Source organism: Tamandua tetradactyla, chromosome 15, assembly GCF_023851605.1.
Source record: "Tamandua tetradactyla isolate mTamTet1 chromosome 15, mTamTet1.pri, whole genome shotgun sequence".
Classification (NCBI taxonomy): Eukaryota; Metazoa; Chordata; class Mammalia; order Pilosa; family Myrmecophagidae; genus Tamandua; species Tamandua tetradactyla.
Genome location: NC_135341.1, coordinates 36431828 through 36452933, shown reverse-complemented (window position 1 = coordinate 36452933; position 21106 = coordinate 36431828). Strand labels below are relative to the sequence as shown.

General features: G+C 41.8%; 1 protein-coding gene across 18 annotated transcripts in view; it reads right to left on the bottom strand.

The window, feature by feature from the left end:
- Window positions 1–257: 257 nt before the first annotated feature.
- Window positions 258–21106, bottom strand: part of IP6K1 (inositol hexakisphosphate kinase 1) — a 122440-nt gene continuing 101591 nt past the window's right edge. For all 18 annotated transcript variants that reach the window (XM_077129282.1, XM_077129279.1, XM_077129278.1 and 15 more), the window contains 5 exons: window positions 19105–19459; window positions 8406–8616; window positions 5043–5224; window positions 4135–4310; window positions 258–3620 (listed from right to left, as the gene is read on the bottom strand). In XM_077129282.1, coding sequence (XP_076985397.1) covers window positions 3087–3620; window positions 4135–4310; window positions 5043–5224; window positions 8406–8616; window positions 19105–19327 — 1326 coding nt within the window. In that variant the 5' untranslated portion in view covers window positions 19328–19459 and the 3' untranslated portion in view covers window positions 258–3086. The remainder of the gene's footprint in view (window positions 3621–4134; window positions 4311–5042; window positions 5225–8405; window positions 8617–19104; window positions 19460–21106) is intronic.

The following is a 21106-nucleotide window of genomic DNA, read 5'->3' as shown; positions in this document are numbered from 1 at the left end:
GCGGGTCAGTTGTCCATTGGCTGATCCAAAGGCGGAACTGGCGCCAAGGGCGAGGACTCATCCTAGCTGAACTCTGACGTGCCCGCTGGTCCTCCCTCCTCAGGCCCCGACCCCCAGACCCAGACCCTCCTGCTCCCGCGCGGACGCTGGGGTGGGAACACCAGGGAAGGGACCTAGGAATGTGGGGTGGAGCTGCCGACGTGGTTGGGCCTAAATTTACTTGGAAGCCCCGGAGTTTTCACAAGGATACAGACACATTTCAGTTTCCAGCGGTTTTATTTTGACATACACGACCTCAGACACAAGCGGGGCGGGTAGCGCTAGGTGCACAAAAGGGGGCGAGCACGACCCAAAACTTGAGCCTTCCCCCTCCCCCCCCCACCCCACACACAAGGTACTGAAAAGACACAACTGCGAGGAAACGGGGCAGGTGCCACGTGTAGCATTGGGGTGCAAGCTTCGAGGGTGTGGACAGGCTTTGTCAGCTTCCAGGAAAGAGAAACAGAGCAATTCCCACAAGTTTAGGCCTTAAAGTCCCCCGAGAAGCGAATTAATCAGATTCTTCCCAGTGTTTTTCCTCATTAAGCCATTTTTTAATTGGCACGAACAGAACCAAATTGTACATTTTTAAAGTTCAAAGCCATCTGTTTCTAGGGAGCGTGCATATAGCCAGGTGTGAGCAAGTGAGCAGCGGTTAAGGATCTAGGGGCCCTAGCCCATGGGGGGCATCTCCACAGTTGCACAGGCCCTGAGGAAGAAGGGAGGGGTCCCTGGCAAGTTGCTACACTGGTCCTTTTCCCTTTAAGCACCGCCCTGCCCCCTCACCCCGGGGCTGGTGTGGATTTGGCCCTGGGAAGCACAGTATAGAGGGGTCACCTGAGCATCCCAACCCGTGATCCCACTTTGTACTTGGTCCCAAGTTGGGGCTGGAAAGGCAGGTTCTGGCAGGGACAGGGCTGTCTGGCCTGGAGAAGGGAGGAAGGGTAATAGCAGAGTGTGTGCACACACATATGCCCACCACCCACCAGCTAACAGGCTATGTCTCCAAGTGTCAAAAGTGCTGAAAAGAGGAATCCTGTCCTGGGGAATTAGCAACAAATCTCAGGCCCTTCTCTTTTTAGTGCCAGGAAAACACTGAATATAAATGGGCAGAACTTCCCTCACTACAAGGAGCAGCAGAACAGGGCAGCATCTGCTCCCAGAATCTAGAACTCAGGAGACCCCAGTACACTGCCAGGCTGAAGAGGTTCAATCAAGGGGTCCCCAAACAGCTCCAGACTGTCTTGTCCTTTACCCTCCCAGAAAATGACTGTCTACCGTAACAAAGGGCTACTGGCCCCATGGCCAAAACAGCGTTACGGTACAGAAGAGAAGATAGTCAATACTGATCAGAAGGGGAACCTGCCCACCATTGGCACCTAGGGTCAAAGGGCTGAAAAATGCAGAGAAATATCAAGGAGCCCATTTAAGATGTGGGGCTGCATCAGTTACCAAGGAAATCAGCCCCTCAGTTACCAAGGCCTCTCACAGGCCAGCAGGCTTACCTTTTATGCGAAAACAAGTTTGTGCCAAAAGTGGCAATGACAGTGGCCTTAGGCCGGGAGATGAGAGCACTAACTCAGCAATGGCTAGATGGGTGCAGGATCACCTCCTGGCTGTGTGTGTTAAAAGCAGCAGGTTCTATATCATTAAGGGCTGTCAGCAAAAATGAGTTAAAACCATGAAAGAGGAGTCAACCCTTAGAGGCCTTCATTGCACCATTGTCAGTGTTGGGGGCCACACACCAGGCCCACAAGGAAGGTGCTAGGCCAAAAGGGAGATGGCTCTTACAATTCATTCTGCCACTGGTTCTTTGTAAAAAGGCAAGCACCTACTGAGGAAGGGTACCAGAGCAAAAATTCACCTCAAACAGGGACAAAGGAATTCTGCTGAGGAAAGCACAAAGGAAAGCAGTATTTTCTAATGAGTAAGATTATAACCCAGGTGAAGGAACCCAGAGTCAGAAGCTGGCAGATGGACAAATGGACATATTGACAGACCCCAGGTATGATCAAAGTTCTCAGCCACTATCCCTATGAGCAGACAAGGTGAATGTTCTCCCTCCAGGCCCTGGGCCTGCAGCTCCTCACAACGGGCTGCTGCCCTGAGCTTGGCTTGGGGAAATGTGAGGGGAGACCCTGAGCGCACCACAGCCTTTGAGCCCTGGGGAGGAGCAGACCATCCAGAGGCAGCACAGCCACCCCAGCTGGAGAAGGAAGACTCCTGCCCAAAGCACAAGAGCTGCAAACACTGTCTTGAGCCAGAGCCACCAGAGGTCATGAGGCCTGCTGGGACACACTTTTCTCAGCAAACAGAGTTGGATTCCCTTTGGACGGGGTGGGGGTGGGGGCTCCCAAGGCAGGATCTTGGTGAGATAGGCTGGCTGGGTCCTATGGGCAGGAGGAAGAGCTGGTTTAAGTGCCAAGGGGTGCCTTGGGAACCCAGGGAACCTGTCTGCCAGTTGGCCTCAGCCCAGTTTCATCAATCTAGCTTCTGTGCCAAGGTAAAAACCAAGCAGCAGGGATCCAGCTGGGTGCTCTCAGCCCTGCAGTATCCTGGGGACATTTGTTTAAGAGCTGGCTGACACCCACAGCACAAGCTGGAAAGCCCCCAAGAGATGGGCACCCAATCCCCTCTACCTCTCAGGAAAAAAGGACAAGTGGGTATTGAGAAGCCCTGTGCCAGCTCCAGGCTCTCCATAATCAGCAGGGTCCTACAGTCATAGATTTAGGCAAGAGAAACTCAGGTCCAAGGGCACCCTGCCCCTGTTGCCAAGCCCACCAGGGGTACCTCTTCCTTCCTAAATCAGCCTGGACACAGCAGTCAGAGCCATAGAGCTAAGGAGCCTGGCTGAGAGGGCGTATGTGCCGTCCTCATTCATTTTATATATATGGATTCCAGGCTACAGCTAAAAACATTTCTTTTAGTTTACACCAAAGAGAAATATAACCCTTTAAAAGCAAAGTCTGTGTGTCCTCGGCAAGTTCAGAGCGATGGTCCCTGCCTGCGGGTAGAGAGGAAGGGGCTCTAGGGGCCCAGAGCTGGGCCTACTGGTTCTCGTCCCGCATCTGTTCCATGATGCTGATGAGATTCTCTAGGCCAAACACGTAGCCTCGGTCTGGCCCATCATGCACGGTGGGATCATCGCGGAAGCCCTTGAATGTGCTGTGTGCAAAGTCGATCATGCGGACATCCACCTTGGGTGGAGAGGAAGGGCCTGCCTCAGGGTTGGTGCTGCTGGGACTGGTGCTGGGGCCACAGAATGATGCCACCTCAGGAAGCCCCATGTCCAGGTGCTTGAGACGCATCTCAGACCGGCGGTCCAGGTAGGGTTCAGCCCGGCACTCCTTGCCATCATAAATGACAAGCAGGGAACTGGAGTAAAAGCGGTAGGAGGCCTGCCGCTCCAGCACAGCTTTCAGGCCCCGCAGTTTGCTCAGGATGGGTTCAAAGAGGTCACACCGCAGGTCCAGACCATTGTGCAGGTACTGATAGAGGGCGTTGCGGAAGCCTTCAATGGAGAGCCCACGGCCATAGTATTTGTTCCTGCAGAGGTAATGCCCTGTGTCCAGCTGGTATACCTGAAAACCCAGGAGACAGATAAAGTGAGTGCCAGGGAGTTCTGATGACCTCTGGTGGCCTGGGTAAGCGCTTCTGACCAACCTGTTTCTGCTCACTCCTAAAACTGGGATAAAGTACCCAGGGTTTTATCTGCCATAAAGCCAACAGAGAGACAGGCAGGTCTATAGGTTCTCTGCCATCATCTCTGGACAGCCTCCAAGCTGCCCTGGAGCTAGCTGGACTCAAACTAGGAACATCTTGCTGACAAACAAGGATCCTAGGTGCCTCAATGTTAAGGCAGTGGGCTTCTCAATGAGAGCTCCCAGAGAGGCCCTGCACCTGGAGACCACAGCAAGGTTACTAGGTAAGGGCAAGTGGGCTCAGAGAACACACTCGTAAGGACACCTAGTACCATAAGAGGGATCTGGGACCAATGTGGGAAGAGTGGATTGTGGGTGTGGATGCCAGTCAGGTACACCCAAGACCCAAAGCTTGGGAGCAGGAGCACCTAGTCTCTCCCCAGGGGCAACTCACCTGCATGCCACAGACCCTGACACCTAGCGTAGCTGATGTGCTCTGCTCACACTTCCTCATCTGCCGGGCTGCCTTCTCAGCAGATGCGTCGTCACCGTGCTGTCGGGTGCCCATCTTCAGGTCCAGCACGCAGGGATACTTGAAGTGGTGCACTACATTCTCAAGCAGGAGGAACTCTGAGCCAAAGTCAAGGAGACTGACAACCACACCATCAGCGCCAGCCAAAAGTGCGTCCCTCAGCTTCTCAGTCACTATTAGCTGCTTTTTCTGTTTTTGTTTTTTTTATCATTTACTGCTTTAAAACACTAAATGATTATTGAAATTCCCACTCCATAATACTTTAACATCTTCAAACTATTTTTATGTTATACAGATAAGGTGTTTTTTTTAGGCAAAAAAAATTAAAATCAAACCGTTTTTAACAAACTAGGGAAGAAATACACACACGTGTACATGCACACACAGACACCACAGATTCTAGACCATGTGTTGATGAACAGGGCAGTTGCTGGCCACATGTGGCTATTTAAATTTAAATTAATTAAAGTAAAAACTCAGTTCCTCAGTCAGAGTAGCCAACTTTCAACTGCTCTATATGGCTAATGCCACCATACTGAAAATCAGTGGTAGAGAATAGTTTCATCACCACAGACAGTTCTATGGGACACTATCCTAGACTGCTAAGTTTTGAGCTTCAGCTTTACCAGGCCCAAAAGGCAGAAAAGACAACAGGTTGATGAAAGTAAGAAAAAAGGTCAGACCAGAGGAAGAGGCACCTATGAGGAAGAGAGATGAGAACAAAAGATAGGCCCTTCAACAGAGAAGGGCCTGTCAGAGGCCTGGAAATTATCTGTGCAAGGGCCCCTTAGTCCCAGTAGACTCTGCCGAGGGAGGTGCAGCAAGGATACTGTAGAGCTTTCGGTCCTTGGACTCGGAGCGCATGCGGCTCAGCTGCTGCTTATGGCAGCGCAGGCTCCAGGGGTTGTGGCTGATCTTCTCAGAGCTCAGACCACTGTTGCCGTCCAGCATCTGGAAAGGGACTTCTGAGTGGCTCTGTAGCTCTACCTTTGGACTCTTTGCCTCCAGGGAACTAAAAAAGGAAGAATATATACACTGCTAAGGGGCTCAGATAAGTCACCCCCATTCTGGGGTCTGATCACTCAGGGTGGGAGAGGCACGGATCAGGCCTAATCTACTACCCCCAGACCCTGTTTGAGGTGAGAACAGCAAAAACAACAAAAAGTAAGTGGTATAAGTAGTTTTCCTCCTATATCTCTGAAAACTTTCTTTGAAAAATAATTCTCTGTGCAAAATTATATGATGAAGATGCACTTTCACACCAATCAAAGGTAGAGTGGAGTGCCACAGAGAGGGATGTGTGTAATTGTCTTATCTTTGTTCTTGATACCTACGATAGCTTCCTTTAATAAGATTTAAAGAAAGCCTATGCTAACACTATGCTTATGTCTTAGCATTACACCTTGAAGATAGGAAACATCAAAGAAAAAAAAAGGCAAGACAAAATCTCCCCTAAGCAGGCCCCCTAAGGTGGTTCTCACTTGTGGAAAGCATGAAGCCATTTGAGTAAGAGAATTTATAAAATAAAGTCAAGTCATAAAGGGGTTTTGGTGAGAAGATGACTTAACTGGAAAATACTGGAACTTTACCATAACTTCCTTTTGCCCCAACATAAAAATCCTTGCTTGAAGTAACATGCAGTACTGTTTATCACACTGCCAACCAAAGAAAACCACACAGCACTGGAGAAGCCAGGAGCCTTGGAAGCATCAGAGCAAGTCTGTGCTCAGAGCAGAGGTGGAACACTGCAGCAATGTCAAATTCCACCCTCCTCTCCACACCCCTGGTCTTCCTCTAACTATGGAATGAGTCACAAAGAATTGGGCTAACCACCAAGGCTAATGTGTGCTGGAAATGTTCCCCTGCAGGGTGCTGGGGCTGCTCATCTGATGCTGGTGAAAAGGCCCTGGGAGAAATCCCATTTTTCTTTAACTAGGACTAGAGAAGACCATCAGTGCCTCACAGCATGACAAAACCACCATCTTTTTCTGGCAGGGCCATGTGTGGACACCTGTTCTGTGAGCCCCTTTAGGAAATAGCAAGGCTGACTTATTTGTGAAGTCAATGCAGACAAGTTCTCTATGCCTGGATGGCCCCTCTGGCACTTGGTATCACTTGGTATTGCAGCCCTGGTGAAGAAACAATTTCCTAAGGCAACTGAGAGACTCTGCTAGCAGGCCTGACAGAAGTCTAGTCACTGAAAGTAGAGCTGTCACTTAAAGAGCCAAGACCTCGAACTTGGTTACAGGCAGACCTTGATGTTATTATATGTTCACTAGCTTTTCACTAATTGTTTATGAAGCAGCTTCTGTACCTTTAGAGGAAAAAATGAAAGACCATTCTAAAAAAGCTATTGAGGGGAAGGCATCAACTGCCAGCTGTGGCCTGGTGGACCTGGGCAACATTCCTTGTCATCTGCATGACCCCAGGTTTAGGTCCCATGGACACCAATCAAGAGGATGCACCTTAGGAGTGGAGGGAGAACACTGGAGGAAGTGCTTTTGCAGGCTAGGGTCCATTTTTCCACAAGAATCTTTAACATTTGGAGACCCTCCTTACTAAGTACATGGGAAGCTTCTCCTTGCATCAGTGATGCAGACCTGGCCAGAGAGGACCCCCTGACTGAGGATGGGGAATGGTGCAACACACGTATAGCCAGAGTCTCATAGGGCTCTGTGCTGCTCAACATTAGCGTGTCCTGATACATCACATTAAGTGAGGAGAGCTGGGAGGCCGTGGGCCTTTACAGAGCTTTGGGAGCCAGGGTGTGCAACAGCATGTGTTGCTGAATTGTCTGATGTCAGAGATAAAGACTATATGCTGCCACATCAAAGAAACTTCCCATTTCAACTTTTAAATCAAGCTTTGGAATATCCTACTCATTGAAACTTATTTTTGAATGAAATAAAACATGACTGACATTTAACTGCACAATTTTTATTTCAATTTAATTTAGAAAGTTCATTTTTAAAAAAAATATAATCCGTCATTTTTAGTATCTTCACAAGGTTGTAAAACATCTCCCAGTATCTAATTTAAAAACATTTTCATCACCCAAAAAGAAACTCTGTACGCCTTAGCAACAATTACCCCTTTTTCTCCTGGCAACATTAATCTTCTTTCCATCTCTATGGATTTGTCTATTCTAAACATTTTCTTTAAATGGAATCAACAATATATGGTCTTTTGTACCTGGCTTCTTTCACTTAGGCTAATGTCTCCATCATGGTTCATGCATGTTGTAGCATATATCAGAACTAACTTTTAATGGCTGCATTGTTATTCCATCATCTGAATATACCACATTTTGTTATATCCATTCACCCACTGAGGGACATCAGGGGTGCTTCCACTTTCTGGCTATTGTGAATAATGCTGCCATGAGCTCCATGTACAAGTTTTTGCGTGGACAACATGTTCATCTCTCTTGGGTATATACCGAGGAGTGGAACTACTAGGTTTAATTATTTGAGAAACTAACCAATTATCTTCCAAAGCAGCTGCACCAGTTTACGTTGCCACCAGCAGTGTACAAGGGTTCCAATTCTCCCCTTGGAGACCAACACTTGCTATTGTCCATCATTTTAATAATAGCCATCTCAGTGGGATTTACATTAAATTTTTTACATTAGTTTTTGCATGAAATATAAAAAACATAATTCTTTGTAAAGACTCCTTTTCTAATCTACAAGAAAAATCAATTTTCAATGCAATAAACTTTATTTTATGTTCTAGGAAAGGGTTCACGAATGATTTTTAGAGGGGACTGATGACACCCTGATTTGTTCAGGGACGCTAGTCTGGATGGTCTCTCATGGGCCTTTAGCTCTGACATCCTGCAAGTCAATGAGCAGCTGGAGTCTCACTGTGGACTGATGCATTTTGAACTTCTATCTTGCAAGGCAAAATAGAAAGGTAGAGACTCTTTTGTACCACCACACAACATCCCTGCTTCCAAAGGGCCAAAACAGCTTCACTCTCTCAAACATCTAGAGCCATACTCAGAATGGAGCAACACCGGAATAATGTGACACACAATGGAGAGGCCATACTTCTATTGGTTGCCCCAAAACACCAACTGTCTTCTCCCAGCAACTGGCCCTGTATCCCCAAACTATATCAAAGAGTGATCCTGAGTGCTTGTGCTGACAGGACCAGACAGGCACTTGCAGCCCTGCTCACCATCCCGTTACCTCTCAGAGGTCTCAAGGGGCAGGCTGGCTTTCTCCTCCTTATGGTCACTGCCACTGCCTGACCGGTGCAGGCTCCGCCGGGAGTGTTTGCGCCGAGGTTGCTCCCGCTCTGGTGTGTCATCCTGTTCCACAGTCTCACTTTCCACATAAGGATAGGCCACCAGATTGATGTAACCATCACTGTCTCCCTCAAAACAGACAGATACCACACCTGTTGGAAAAAAAGGCAGCTGGTCAACAAAAGTTGACACAGGCTATGTCCAAGTAGCATAGGCTGTCACATTCATTTTCCAAGGGCAGACAGACATCACCTGCCCTGAACCAACTGCTGATCAATGTGGCAACAAGGATCAGTGGACGCAAGCTCCCAGAATATACTTGACCCTTTCTGACTCTCCTCCTTACATTTAATCTTGAATAAACCTATATTCATTTTCTATTTTCTTATCTAGCCTCTCACATTCAATTCTTGATTTCACTACCATTCAAAAGAACTGTGTTCTCTAAGTGACATCTACACCTGACATAATTTAACCCTCTACTCATTTAACTGTTTTATGATGCTGCCATTTCCTGTTTGTGTTTTCTAGATCTGGTTTCCTTCTGCCTGACAGTATCACCTCATAAGACGTCAGTACTTTTCCCTCCAAGCCAGATCCAAAATCCATGTTGTGCCCACAATGAGCATCAGCTTGTCCTAGCTTTTCCACACACAACTTCTGCCCAACCAAACCACTGCATCTCCAAACTAAAACATCTTTGTTTTCCACACTGGGTTCATGGAAAAGTTTCCGGTGTCCTTTTTTCCTTTTTATTAAATAGATTATTCAAAATTTTGTCTGGATTTTTATCAAAGGAATTAAAAAATAAACAATACCCAGAAATATGACACAAGGAGAGAACTTGAAAAAAAAAAAGCCCAGGCTGATCTTTGCCCACCACCTTTCATATCCCTCATTCTGTTAGCTACATTTCTACTTTTACTTTTACAATATTAGTGTACATAATTGGGTCTGTAATCTGAAAATTACTGTGAAGCATTTATGAATATGTCAATATGCCAAATCAAGAGTATCCTTCTCGTTGGTCCATTTCCTTCCTGGGTGGGCAATGCCTCAATCTCTGGGTCCTTTTCAAAGAAAAATCCTTCTCACATTCTGGTAAATGGATTTTTTTCTTCTTATATCCCCCATTACATTGCAAATTCAGGACTCATTTTAGCTGCTTCACACATGTACTCTGGCTTTCTTACACACAGGCTGCCTCTTCTGCCAGTTTTTACCTTCATATCTTCTTTTCTTTGTCTTTACAACTACCTCAATTTTAATCAAGTCTTGAATGCCCTCTGTTCTACAATCCCCATTGTTTCCTGGATTCCCTGCTCCCTTTATGCCCTGATCTAGACTAATGTCCTCCAAGCCTGCCACACTGCTGCAGCTGAACCAGAGGGAGAGCCATTCCTCCTAGGATCCTCTGGTTTTCCCCTTTCTTGATTTATTCCTTGTTTGGCTGGAGAATATCTTGAAGTAACTTCTTAAAAAAGGGTATTTAGGAGATCAATTTTCTGAGTCCTTTGCATGACTTCATTCTGTTCTAACATTTGATTGGTAGTTTGGTGGAAGATAGAATTCTAAGTTGTCTACCAACAAAGTTCTTTATTTCTTCCTTTCCAGTCTGTGTACCTTTTATTTCTGGATGCCTCAAAGTATTGGCCAGAACCTCAAGTATGATGTTGACCACAAATGGTAGTAAGCACTGGATATCCTTGTCTTGTTCCAGAATTTAGGGATAAAGCAATCATTTCATCATTAAGTACAATGCTAGTTGTAGGTTTTTTGCAGATCCTCCTTATCAGGTTGGGGAAGTAGTCTTCCAATTCCAATCTACAAATGAGTCAGTGTATGTGTGTGTATGTTTATCAAGAATAAATGCTGGATTTTGTCAAATCCTTTTTAAATTTATCTATTAAAATGATCCTATGATTTTTTCTTTTTTTTTAAAGTCTGTTAAAGTAATTAATTATATTGACTTTGAATGTTACAGTAATCCTGCATTTTTCTGACAAATCCCACTTGATCATGGTGAGGTTTATCCTTTTTACACATTGTTGGATTCAATTTTCTAAAATTTTGTTCAAATTTTTTATATCTAGGTTCATAGGGAAATTGTTTTCTTTTAATGTCTTAGTTTGGTTTTGATATCAGGGTAATGTTGGCCTCACAGAATGAGATGAAGAGTATTCCCTCTTCAGTTTTTTGAGTTTGTATAGAAATGGTAAGACTGCTCCCTTAAATATTTGGTAGAATTCACCAGTGAAGCCATCTGGGCCTAGAGTTTTCTTTATGGGAAGGTTTTAAATTTCAGTTTCAATTTGTTTTTGGGTTGTCCATTTTCTTCCTGAGTGAGCTTTAGTAACTTTGTGTCTTTCAAGAAATTTGCCTATTTCACCTAAATATGTACAATTTATTGGCATAAAATGATTCATGATATTCTATTATCTTTTTTAACAGTTTTTATTGTGAAATATATATATTAAAAAAGGGATATTGTTCAAGATTCTCTCTGCATTAGAGAATCTTCCCCTGAGGTTTGATTAACCTGGACAAAACTGGGGCTCTGTTAGCAAGGAATAGTTGAGAAAGATATTAGACCAGCAATCAGCATCATCACCTGCAGCCCTCCCGGTCATCAGTTTTCACAATGGACCTCTGTGGACACCAGACTTCAGGAGCAACTTTCAGTTGTTAAGAGCCAAAGCTGTTGCCATTTCCAGTGTTCCCAAGGCTGGACGTTAGGCGAGGCAAGCCCAAGACCCTTTCCTGCTTCAGAGAATCCTTCAGGATTAGCAGTAGGCATGTCTTCATTTTACAGGTGAGAAAACATGGAGAAGTTACGACACCACACCTTGTATAAGTACGGCTTCACAGAGGTTAGGAGGGTTCTGTGTACTTCCATTTTTCTTTTTCAGGTTCCAGGTTTGTAAAAACAAAGTTATAAAAATATATTTTTTTGTGGTATATTTAACATTTCATTTTTATGTTAATTTTAATTTTTTAAAACATTTTTTATTGTGAAATGTATCAACAAAAAAGCAATAAATTTCAAAGTACATTTTAACAAGAAGTTATATGACAAATTTCAAAATATGGTAGGGTTACACTTCCACAATTTCAGGTATTTCCTTCTAGCTGCTATGAGACACTAAAGACTTAAAAAAAAATCAGTATAATGATTCAGTAGTTATACACATTTGTTAAATCCTTTCTTCTCTGTTATAACTCCCCTCTTTTGATCCTTCTCCCAGTCTTTGCGGGTATTTGGGCAATCACTGTTCTAACTTCCTCATGTTGAAAAGGGGTGCTGACATTATGGGGTAGGGGGATGGAAGAGTTGATGCTCTTGGAGAGACGGGTAACTCTGGGTTTCAGAGCTTATCTGGCCTAGGAATCATCTGGAGGCTTTAGATTTCTGAAAAATAAACTTAGTGAGTGAAACTTTTATGAAGTCTCAGATATAACCCTAGGTATGCAGGATAACTGATAGTTGTGGCTTGTCATACTATGGCAGTTAGCAATATCCAGCTGAAGCTTGCATAAGAGTGACCTCCAAAATAGCCTCTTGACTCTATCTGAAATCACTCAGCCACTGATACCTTATTTTGTTACATTTCTTTTCCCCCTTTTGGTCAAGTAGGCATTGTCAATCCCACGAGACAATTTAATTGCTCTTCTCAAAGAACCAGCTTTCTATTTTATTAACTTTCTTAATTTTTGCCCATTTTTCTATTGACTATCTTTTTCTTATTGACTTCTATGAGTTATTTCTTGTCATTGTTTTAACAATATATTCTGGAAACTATTCCTTTGTCAGTTATATGTGTTGTAAATATCTTTATCCCTTCATTTTCTTTAAAGACATATTTTGAGGAACATAAGCTTTTAATTTCAGAGTCAGATATATCATTGTCTCAGTTTACAATTAGATATTTCCTTTTTGTCTTGCTGGGTTGTCTAAAGCTATACTGGAAACCTCTCATTCTCTGCAGTCAAGTCCTTGGGCAACCCAACATACCTCAGGCAGACACAGAGTTTCATATCTGATCAAGGAAACAGGATTTGAAAATTAAATGAGTCATGCAAACTAACATTAGTTAAAAAAGAAAAAATCATTTGATCCTGGCATTTTTTTTTTCTTATACCTCTTCCCCTCACACCTAGGTAGAATGCATGCAGAAAATGAATACCATTTAATTCATATAAGCCCTAATTGTATAGGATATTGTAAGACTCATTTAAATAGACAAAGGAGACATTTGGGTAGAGGTTTTGCTATTGTTTTAAAAACAGGATCAGAAAAAAAATGAATTTGAAGAAATAAATATAATAAAGTGGCAAAATGAGAGAAAAGCCAGAATCAAACATATTGCTGTCTCTAAGTGACTAAGTAAACAGTTTCAAATGCTTTATAAACACAGCTCCAGCTGTCTACCCTCCATACTCAACACATCCATAGCCAAATCTTCTGTTATAATTATATCAAAACCAAAAAGGGAACTAAAGACCCTGTTAGCTCATGGAGTCCTTCTGATACAATGGGAAAAAAATTCCTCAAAAGGGAGGCCAGCCCTGGCTCCAAAGAAATGTGCTCTACATCATAACCCATCATAACTGGGTTGAGATATAAGAACCTCTTGGTTACTCTCTCGGGGAAGGAATTTCAAAGTGTCTGGCATTGGTTCCATTTTTTCCCCCATACTTTCTCCTCCCAGACTGAGGAATGGATGCCTTTAATTTATGGCAAATCCTTGAGTCTACCTGGCTTTCTTCCCTTAGGCTACATTTTCCCTAGGGAAGAATAAATATACTTTCAAAAGAGTATGATTCAAAAAAAAAGAGTATGATTCAATAAAACTAAAATTAATCCCTTCTAAGTCAAATAAAGCCCAATTTATTATTTTTTTCAATTGAAGAAAAGTAGAAGATATTATTGGTCAAATGAATAATACAGCATAGGAGTTTTTTGACAACCATTTTTTACTATAAAAACAAGTGCACATAGTAGAAGATACAGAAAAATACAAAGAACAAATTGTAAGTTTAACTATAGAGATAACTATTAACATTTTCCTCTAAAAATACCCAATCTTTTTTCTATGCATACATGAACGTGTGCATGTATCTGTGTATTCAAATTCATATACTTATCACACAGTATACACTGTAAAAAATCCTTTTTTTTCCTTAACAATACATTGTATAATGGTGTTTATGGCAGCAGTGTTCACGACTCATAATGGATGAAGGTGGCCTAAGGGTACAACGACTAAGGAATGGAAGGGGGAACTGTGGTGTATATATGCAACGGACTACTGAGCAGCTGCAAGAAGGAATCAAGTTATGAGACATGCAACTAGGTGAATGAACCTTGAGGACAGTGTCCAATGAAATGTTAGAAACAAAAAGACAAATATTACCATGCCTCACTCATATAGCTAACTATGATATACAAACTTGGCAAACTGAACTCAAGAGTATGAGTTATCAGGTTGGGGCCTACTATAAAGGGTCCTAAAATGTATTCTTAACAGCAGTCACATCTATTCTGGAGTTGTAAGTATTATTTCTAAATTATGAGATACTGAACTATTTTTGTATAATCTGGTTATTCCCAGAAACTTTGGGTATTTATATGACACCTGAGACTAAGAGTTAGATCTCTGAAGCTATTAAAGTCGGCATTACCCCATACAGCAACTGTTAAAAAAACTGAAAACATGCTTATATTTCTATTAGAGATATGAATGAAGCCAATTTGAATAGGACTAAAAAACCAGAATAGAGGGTAAAGGATGATTTGGTCCACTGTGTTAGTTAGATTCAGTTGTCAACTTGGCCAGGTGAGCATACCTAGTCTTGTTGCTGCGGACATAAGCCAATGGTACGTGAACCTCATCTGTTGCTAATTACATCTGCAGTCAGTTAGGAGGCGTGTCTGCTGCAACGAGTGATGTTTGACTTAATTGGCTGGCGCTTAAATGAGAGAACGCAACATAGCACAGCTAAGCAGCTAGGCATTCCTCATCTCAGCACTTGCAGCTCAGCCCAGGCCTTTGGAGATGCAGAAAGAAGTCACCCGGGGGAAAGGTGTTGGAACCCAAGGGCCTGGAGAGAAGACCAGCAGAGATCATCCTGTGCCTTCCACATAAGAAAGAACCTCAGTGGAAAGTTAGCTGCCTTTCCTCTGAAGAACCAACAAAATAAATCCCCTTTTATTAAAAGCCAGTCCGTCTCTGGTGTGTTGCATTCCGGCAGCTAGCAAACTAGAACATCCACATTTTAAAACTTCAACTTCTGTGTTTCACCAAAGGGAGAGATGTTTATTTGGTGCAAAATTTATATTTTGGGTAGTGTATTATCTAATTTAAGTTGTATGGTCGGTTTATTTGAACACCATAATTAAATGGAATTTTGAATAGGGTGTGAGATCTTGTTGGTTTGTACAGGTTAGTGTGATGTCCTAATATGTCCCAGCATAATTTGGGCAGAGAATAAAAGAGTATTTGCAAAGTCCCTTTTGGGGACTGGGGAGAAGGTGGAAATATTCAGCTACCCCACTTGGATAATTACTGATATTCTTGCAAGCAGTGGAACAACAAAATTAATAGACATAGCCCTGGACGTTGGGGTTTGCCCCTATGAAACTTATTCCGGCAAAGGATAGGCTAAGATTACTTACACTTATGCCTAAGAGTCACCCCAGAGACTTTTCTTGCTCAGATGTGGCCTTTCTCTCTCTCTGTAAGCCAACTAGACAGGCCAATTCACTGTCCTGACCTCCCCTATGTGGGACATGACTCCCAGGAATGTAAATCTCTCTGGCAATGTGGGGTAGAACTCCTGGGATGAACCGGTTCCCAGCATCATGGAATTGAGAAAGCCTTCCTGACCAAAAGGGGGAAGAGAGAAATGAGACAAAATAAAGCTTCAGTGACTAAGAGATTACAGAGTACAGAGATTATCCTGGAGGTTATTCTTATGCACTATACAGATATCCCTTTTTAGTTTATGGTATATTGGAGTGGCTGGAGGGAAGTATCTGAAACTTTTGAGCTGTGTTCCAGTAGCCTTGATTCTTGAAGACATCTGTATAACCATATAGCTCTTATAATGTGATTGTGTCATTGTTTTTAAAATCACACAATCTGATGCTTCTTTCATCCAGGGTATAGACAGATGAGTAAAAAAAAAAGGATAAAAAAAATAAATAAATAATAGAGGGGATAAAGGGTAAAATAAATGGGGTAGATTGAAATACTAATGTTCATGAGAGGGAGGGGGTAAGGAGTATGGTATGTACGAGCTTTGTTTTGTTTTACTTTTCATTTCTTTTTCTGGAGTGATGCAAATGTTCTAAAAATGATCACAGTGATGAATACACAACTATGTGATGATATTGTGAGCCACTGATTGTATATCATGTATGGACTGCATGTGTGTGAAGATTTCTCAATAAAAATATTTTTTTTAAAGAAAGCCTCTACAACATAATTTTTAACAGCATCTTAATAGTTCATGCCTAACTTTTAAAAAAATTGTTATCGTGTGTGACTGTGTGATTGTGAAAACCTTGTGTCTGATGCTTCTTTTATCTACCTTGTCAACAGACAAGTAGAACATATGGAATAAAAATAAATAACAGGGGGAACAAATGTTAAAATAAATTTAGATTGAAATGCCAGTGATCAATGAAAGCGAGGGATAAGGGGTATGGTATGTATAATCTTTTTTTTTTTCTGTTTTTGTTTTATTTCTTTTTCTATTGTCTTTTTATTTCTTTTTCTGAATTGATGCAATGTTCTAAGAAATGATGAATATGCAACTATGTGATGATACTATAAATTACTGATTAAATATGTAGAACGGAATGATCATATGTTAACGTTTTTGTTCATTTGTTAATTTTTTAAATTAATAAATAAATAAATTTTAAAAAATCGTTATTGTGGTAACATATATGCAAAACAAAATTTCCCATTTTAACCATTATCATGGGTATATTTTAATGCTATTAATTACATTCACTATATTGTGCTACCAGTAACACCATCTATTATCAAAACTTTTCCATCATCCCAAATAGAAGTTTGGTACCCATCAAGCAATAACTCCTCATTCTCACCTACCCCAGTCCCTATAACCCACTATCTGTCTCTTGCTCTATGTATAATTCTATAACATAAGGTTTTATTTTGTATTTTTAAATAAATTTAAGTTTACAGAAAAATTACAAAAATAATACAGAGTGACCATAAACTCTTCACCCAGCTTCCTCTAATGCTAACATCTAAAAATAATCATAATACAATCATCAAGATGAGAAAATTAACATTGATACAAAATTATTAGCTAATCTATAGATTTTATTCATTCAATTTTCCAACTATGGTCCTTTTTCTAGTCTAGGATGTCACATTGCATTTAGCTGTTGTCTCCTCATTTCTGGGATAGGTGCCTTGGTCATTCTTGATCTGTCAAATTTTACACTTTTGAAAAGTACTAGCCAGTTATTTTGCTGAATGTTCCTTAATTTGGAACACTTTGATGTTTCCTCATGATTGGATTGAGGCTGTGTGTCCTCCTACGTTCCTCAGGTCAGGAAATACAAGTCTAATCACTGGTGAGATGAACTCAGATCACTTGGTTAAGGTAGTATATCTGTCAAGTTTCTCTACTTAGAGCTTTTATTTTTTCCTTTGTCATTAGTATCTTATGAGGAGATACTTTGAAATTCTAACTATTCTGCTATTTATTGTACATTAGTCAATCAGTTTTCAAATCCTTAAGTGGTTCTTGCCTGCAACAATCTTTACTGTGTTGTCTGACTAATGGTGATTTCTGTTTCCATCAGTTCTTCTCGATTTACTAACTAGAATTCTATTGTTAAGGAAGATATATCTATCCTTTTGCATGCACTTATTTACTCAGTTATATATTTATATGAATGTGGACTTATTTTATTGCTCAAATTCTCTTAGATTTGGCCAATGGGACTCCTTTAGGATGGCTCTTGTGTACGTTTGACATGCCCCCCCCCCCCCCATCATTTTGACCACTTTACATTTTCTGTCATCACAAGATGCCCCAGCTAAGTTTGTATTTTGGCTGCCTGAGCCCAGGAATCAACCATTTCTCCAAGGAGCCCTGGTTCCTTCTGCAGAAGAGCAGTATGCAGAAAAAAAAACAAAGTATTCGTGCTAGTTATGCCCATTACTACTGGGCATCATTGTTTTTAGGCACTTTCAGCAAACAGAAACTAGGACTACATTACATGAATACTAACCCACACATATACACACATCTATACACATCTATTTATTTCTTTAAGCACAGGTGCTTAAAAAGCTAAAGAAAATTGCTAATCATATCCCATATCTTGGTAGGAGGCCTGAAAACGGATTTTTGTTTATTTTAGCATGACCAGCTGTGATCATCAAGTATTGAAGCTTGCAGCACTGAAAGTGAAGTCAATGACATCTTTACCCTTATGCAAATAATCCCTTAACTTTGCCTTTTTCGTTTATCAAGTATTTACTGAGAATCTAGCTAGGTTCCAGCCACTGTGCTCATTAATGTAAAAGATCTATTGTGAGAAAAAAGGGAATAAATAAGCACATAGACAAAACAATTATAGACTGGTAAGTACTACAAAAAGCTAAATAAGATGCTGTAATAGAAAACAGCAAAGCTTCCGGGGTTGAACAGATAATCGGGATGGAAGGAGCTCTAGGAAACCTGAGAGACTGCAGGAGGAGGAGGAACTGTGCATAAAGGGCAATGGAAAGATCATTCCATAAGCAAAAGCTGGAAAGAAAGGAAAAAAAATCGCAAAACTTGGAATATCCCAAGAACTGGCTTACCTCTTTTTGCCAATTAAGAGTTAAAGGGAAAAAAGTCAACACTGATATGGTTTGATTTTCCTTAAGTTTCTTTCTTGAAGATCCTTTAAGTAAAGAATAGTGGCAACGTGACTGAATTCATAAAGGTTTGAAAAAGTGAGACAGCAGAACACAAACATGACTTACACACTGGAGAGCGAGTATAAAAATGTAAAAACACAGTGACAAAGATCAGATTTTAAAATAAAGTAACTTAATTCTGGTATAATATTCATGGGGTTCTTTTTTATAAAGAAATTTATATTTTAAAACAAATTATATTTTCTTCAAAGGTTAAGACCTCCAGGCCCCAGTCCTTTTTGAAATTTCTTATCAATTCATTGCCCCAGCACCTACACAGGCCCTACAGAGCCACTCTGCCAGTCATCTCTCTACTTGAAACTGGAATGCACGCAATCCTTCCTTCTCTGGGGCCAGAGAAATGACACCCCTCCACCCTTTCTTGAAATACGCTTCAGCAAACAAGGGAAACCTTCTTGACTACAGTAGGCTCTTCAATACCAAAAAAACTTAATATTGTGAATTCTTTTCAGGTTTACCCAGCAATGAATTCAATTTTCAAGATCTGAAGAACTTCCTGATGCTTTCAGCCTCTAATTTTTCTTAACAAAGTGACTCAGCTGTTTTAATATGAGAGACCTACAGTAACATCATCTAGCCAATGAAACAAGGAAAACTGAGCCAAGGGTCTACAGGCCCAAGACTGCTGCTTTCACCCTCTCACCACGCTGGCCAGCAACTGACCTTTGTACTCAGGGGTGAACTCCTTCATTTCGGGAGGGAGGGACTCGTAGAAGCGCTGTTCCCGGGAGATGAGGGGCTTGCACACAGTGTGGTCGTCGTAGCGCATCATGCTGCTGTGTCCGCCCACCTGGTGGATAAAGGGCTCCAGGAGGACTCCGCGGTCTCCGGCCCGACTTGAGTTCTTGCCATACTGCCCCACTTCCATGGTTTGACAAACACACATTGCGTTGGGGGCCAGTTGCACACTGAGGACAGAGGATGCAGCACATGGGCCACGAAAGGAGAGCTGGGTAAAAGGTCCTGGCAAGCTGAAAGCTGATGAATGGTCAGAGTCAGATCAGCTTATTCTTCTGTTCTAAAGAAAGGAAGAGAGGAAAAGAGAGAATCAAAACATCTGGCAAGACAATCTCCCTGGAGTTTCCAAAATATCTGCTTAGTGAGTGTTTTGTTCCATGATCTGTGTGCATCATCCCTAACGCATACAACACTGCCTGGCACATCAGAGGGAGTTAGAATTTGATTTTAGAGCTGTAGCATGTTACAGCCATCAGAAATGCAACTATTCACTTCTTACTTCCCATTCAAACATGAAGAGCTCAGAAAAAAACAGAAGGCACTGTGAATTCATTCTGTTCAGATTTCTCATGGTAATGGCCTCTCTTCTCATCTGTTAACAGTCTCTCCCTGACTCAAAGGAAGGGTTTTTTCATAAGAAATCAAATCATGCTAGATTCCCAACTTTTCTGCAGAAGGTGTCAAAGCCTAGGCAGGGGAAGCCATCACTTGCTTGGTTGTAGAATCAAAAAAAGGTTTTACTTTTGCCAAAGGAATTCGAATTTCAGATTTCCTCTGGTTGAAATCTATGGCTGTCAACTTAGGACCATGTCTAACACCATACAACTTCCTTTTCTGCCTAATACTATACCCACCATTGGGAAAGGGAAAAGCTCTTTGTACTCAAACACCCTCCTTATAATGTCAATTTTCTCTTAAGAAAGTTAAAATAGTTGGCAATTTCCTTAATACTGAGAATCCTTTTAGAATTAGGAATGTAGTAGGCAAGACTATCTGAAAGATCAAGAGCAAAATAGAAAAATAAAAAATTTTTAGAGTAGATAAATGGTTCTACCTGCAAGAAAATAAAATATTTTTCCTGGCCTCCTAATTACAGGCAAAACGGTTTACACAAGAACACGACAGCAAAGTGCAAAATTTTCCTAATCCTAAGGTGCTTAGGCAGCTATTTCTATTTCACCGCCATCACCAAAAATAATTTACTCTCCACTCCCAACTCCCCCAGAAGAATCGCACTGTACTAACACATTTGCAATTTTTTGCTTAGCTATCTACTTTCTATTCTTCCTTCAAGACAAGGGAATTCCCTGCTCAGGGATTTACCCAGACCCCTTCCCTCCAAGGCAAATTTCAATGTGCACTTCAGGGGCTCCCCAGGCACCTGGTGACAACTCTGTTAAAGCAATTATACCACTGATCTGTTAATCTATTTACTTATCTGTTACCAACACCAAACCATGAGCAGCCAAAGGCAAGAAACTTTCTTAGTCCCATTTAGGGTCCAAGGCAGTTGCTGGTATTCTGTAAATGCACACACACACAAAAAGTCTAAATTGGAAGATTCCCCATATAAAAAACAATTAATTTTAAAAAGTCTATTGGAAGGAAATGAAATAATTCCATGCAGAGGGACCACAATGATTAAAAGCACAAGATGAAAATAGAAGAAATCTCAAGAGTTGGGATTTAAGGCACAAAGTGGGAAAGCAATCATAAAGGATCTTTTCTCAGGGGTAAGAAGGGTCCTAGGAAGGTCAGGGCCTCAGGAAATACCTGCTGTGACAGAGGACCCTAGTCAATGCTGTCAGCTGACTCCTGCCCTGGCCACAGTCAGATTGCAAGAGGCGTTTCTATAGCAGAACCTCTGGCTCTGCTTCTCCCTGGGCTAACCTTTGACTGCAGATGGGATACAAGGACAATGCTAAAA